Raw genomic sequence first — 2,500 nt, 5'->3', positions numbered from 1 at the left:
ATCTCTCTATGTGTGTCTCTCTCTTTTTCTATCTTTCTCTCTCTGTCTTTCTCTCTGTTACTCAGTCGGTTACTCACGTTTTAACCTTCTCCCCTTTTCGACACTTACCACCCTGACGTGTTAAACGTGTCGAAAGAAAATCGAAGGAAACACACGGATCGCACGGATTCTTGGCGGGATACTCGGATACGAAATATTTTTTCGGTGACATCAATGCTCGCCAAAGAAAGATTCTTACACTTTGCCTTTCTTCTCTTTTCTTCTTTTTTATTTTTATTTTTTCTTTCTCTCTTTTTTTTTTTTGTATTTTTTTGTATTTTTTCTTCTTTTTTATTTTTTTTTTTTTTTTTTTTTTTACTTCGACCAACAGTATGTCTCCCATTTTTCTCTCTCTTTCTCTCTCTCTTTCTCTCTTCCTTTCTCTGTCTGTTCGTCTGTCTATATTTTCTCTTTCTCTCTCCTTTTCTCTGTCTGTCCGTTTGTCTATATTTTCTCTCTCTCTCTCTTTTCTGTCTGTCTGCCTATTTTTTTCTCTCTTTCTCTTTCTTTTTAATCTGTCTGTCTGTCCGTCTTTTTTTGTTTTTATCTTACTATTTTTCTGTCTATCTCTATCTATCTATCTCTGTCTCTTTTTCTGTCTGTCCGTCCATCTGATTGTCTTTTTATCATTCTCTCTCTCTCTCTCTCTTTTTCTTTTTTATTTCACTCTTTTTCTGTCTATCTCTATCTGTCTTTCTTTTTCTGTCTACCTCTCTCTCTCTCTCCCTCTTTCTTTTTTTCTTTCTTTCTTTCTCTTTTTTTCGTTATCTCTTTCCCTCTTTGTTCTTGCCGCTCTACTTGAGAAATACAGTCTCTGCGAAGGCGATCGAGCGTCGAAATCTGATCGAGGAAGTGAAGGAACCCGGAATAGCGAACGGACATGAACTCTCTCTCTCTTTCTCTTTCTGTACTTAACTCTGTTAATTATTCGCGAAACGCCCCAAGGAGGAAACGAAGGTTAAATTAAATTAAAATAAAAATAAAAATACAAGAAAAGAAAAAAAAAAGAAAGGAAAAAGACAAAAAATAAAATTAAATAAAAAGGAAGAAAAAAGAAGAAGAAGAAGAAGAAGAAAGATACTCTTGCTCGTTAAAATCCACCTATTGTGAGAATCCTTTTAATTAACCGCCTTTAATTACCCTCGTCTGGGTTTTTATTATTTTCTTTTTTTCTTGTCTTTTTTCTTTTTTCTTTTCTTTTTTTTTTTTCTTTTTTTCCTTTTTTTTCCGTAAACCGATATTACAAGTAAGCGGCTTACTGTTGTTCTTACAATTCGTATAAGTATTCAGTGTTGTTAATTAAATGAAGACTTTCAGGACAGATTAATTTTATCTCTTTCTCTCTCTCTCTCTCTCTCTCTCTCTCTGTCTCTCTCAATTTTATACTTGATGAGAAAAACAATGATATTTAACGGGTACCTCTCATCTTCCTATTATATTTTATCGAGAAACATGTACCGTTAATATTTCATACATACATGCCTCTCATTCATTCATACGAATTAATTTTAATTCATTTATTCGTTACTTGTTTTTCTTAAATTTTTTTTTTCCTTTCTTTTTTTCCTTTGTTTTATAGATGCGCTAATGGCTATATCGGACAGAGATGCGAGTTCAAAGACTTGGATGGTTCCTATTTACGTAAGTAAATTATTTTATTTTCTCTCTGACTCTCACACACAGACACTTAACGATCATAATCATTAAAAGCTATCATCAAATATTATCGTCTTGAGTTAAAGTTTATGACAAAGTACTGCTATGAGAACTGATCTATCTCTCTCTCTCTCTCTCTCTCTCTCTCTCTCTCTATTATGATATTGTCTGAATAAAAATTCCCATAAGATTACAATTAATTAATTTATTTAAATAAACTTCAGATGAAAAATTTTCATGATCAAACAATAAAAAAATCACCCCGCATAATGACTATCACCTTTATAAGAGTTATAATATAAATATGTATGTATATATATATAATCCTAAAAATATACAATATTATTATCAATACAATATATATATATACAATATTATAATCCATACAATATATATATATATATATACAATCCTAAAAAAAAAACAGGATCAATTATAACATTTAGTTATAAAGAGTCAAAAGTTCTTATGAGTTTCTAGTTTTACGATCTAAAAAATAAAAATAAAAGAAGAAAAGAAAAAGAGAGAGAGAGAGAGAGAAGATTAAAGAAAGAAAGAAAAAAAGGAAAAAGAAATTAGAGCAATCGATTTTTTAAAAATCATCCCTAAGAAGAACTCTCGGTTCTTCACGTTTCTCGCCATTTTTCTCTCCCCGATCATTATTTCTTTATTGAAGAAAAAAATTCACCAAAAAAGAAAAAAAAAGAAGAAGAAAACAAAAGAGCAACAAAATTTGCATGGATTAAAATTGACATAAAAAAAAAGAAAAAAATAATAAACAAAATAATAATAAACAAATAAAATA

The 2,500-nt window shown here is 30.1% G+C and overlaps 1 protein-coding gene across 2 annotated transcripts in view; it reads left to right on the top strand.

Annotated features, from left to right (window-relative positions):
• LOC118444029 (uncharacterized) overlaps positions 1 to 2,500 on the top strand; it is a 47,829-nt gene that overhangs the window by 42,576 nt on the left and 2,753 nt on the right. For both annotated transcript variants that reach the window (XM_035871867.2, XM_035871860.2), the window contains exon 5: positions 1,619 to 1,680. In XM_035871867.2, coding sequence (XP_035727760.2) covers positions 1,619 to 1,680 — 62 coding nt within the window. The remainder of the gene's footprint in view (positions 1 to 1,618; positions 1,681 to 2,500) is intronic.

This window comes from Vespa mandarinia, chromosome 2 (genome assembly GCF_050613455.1).
Source record: "Vespa mandarinia isolate Hongniang chromosome 2, ASM5061345v1, whole genome shotgun sequence".
Classification (NCBI taxonomy): Eukaryota; Metazoa; Arthropoda; class Insecta; order Hymenoptera; family Vespidae; genus Vespa; species Vespa mandarinia.
The sequence above is the reverse complement of the archived record's forward strand: the minus strand, read 5'-3'. Positions and strand labels throughout refer to the sequence as shown.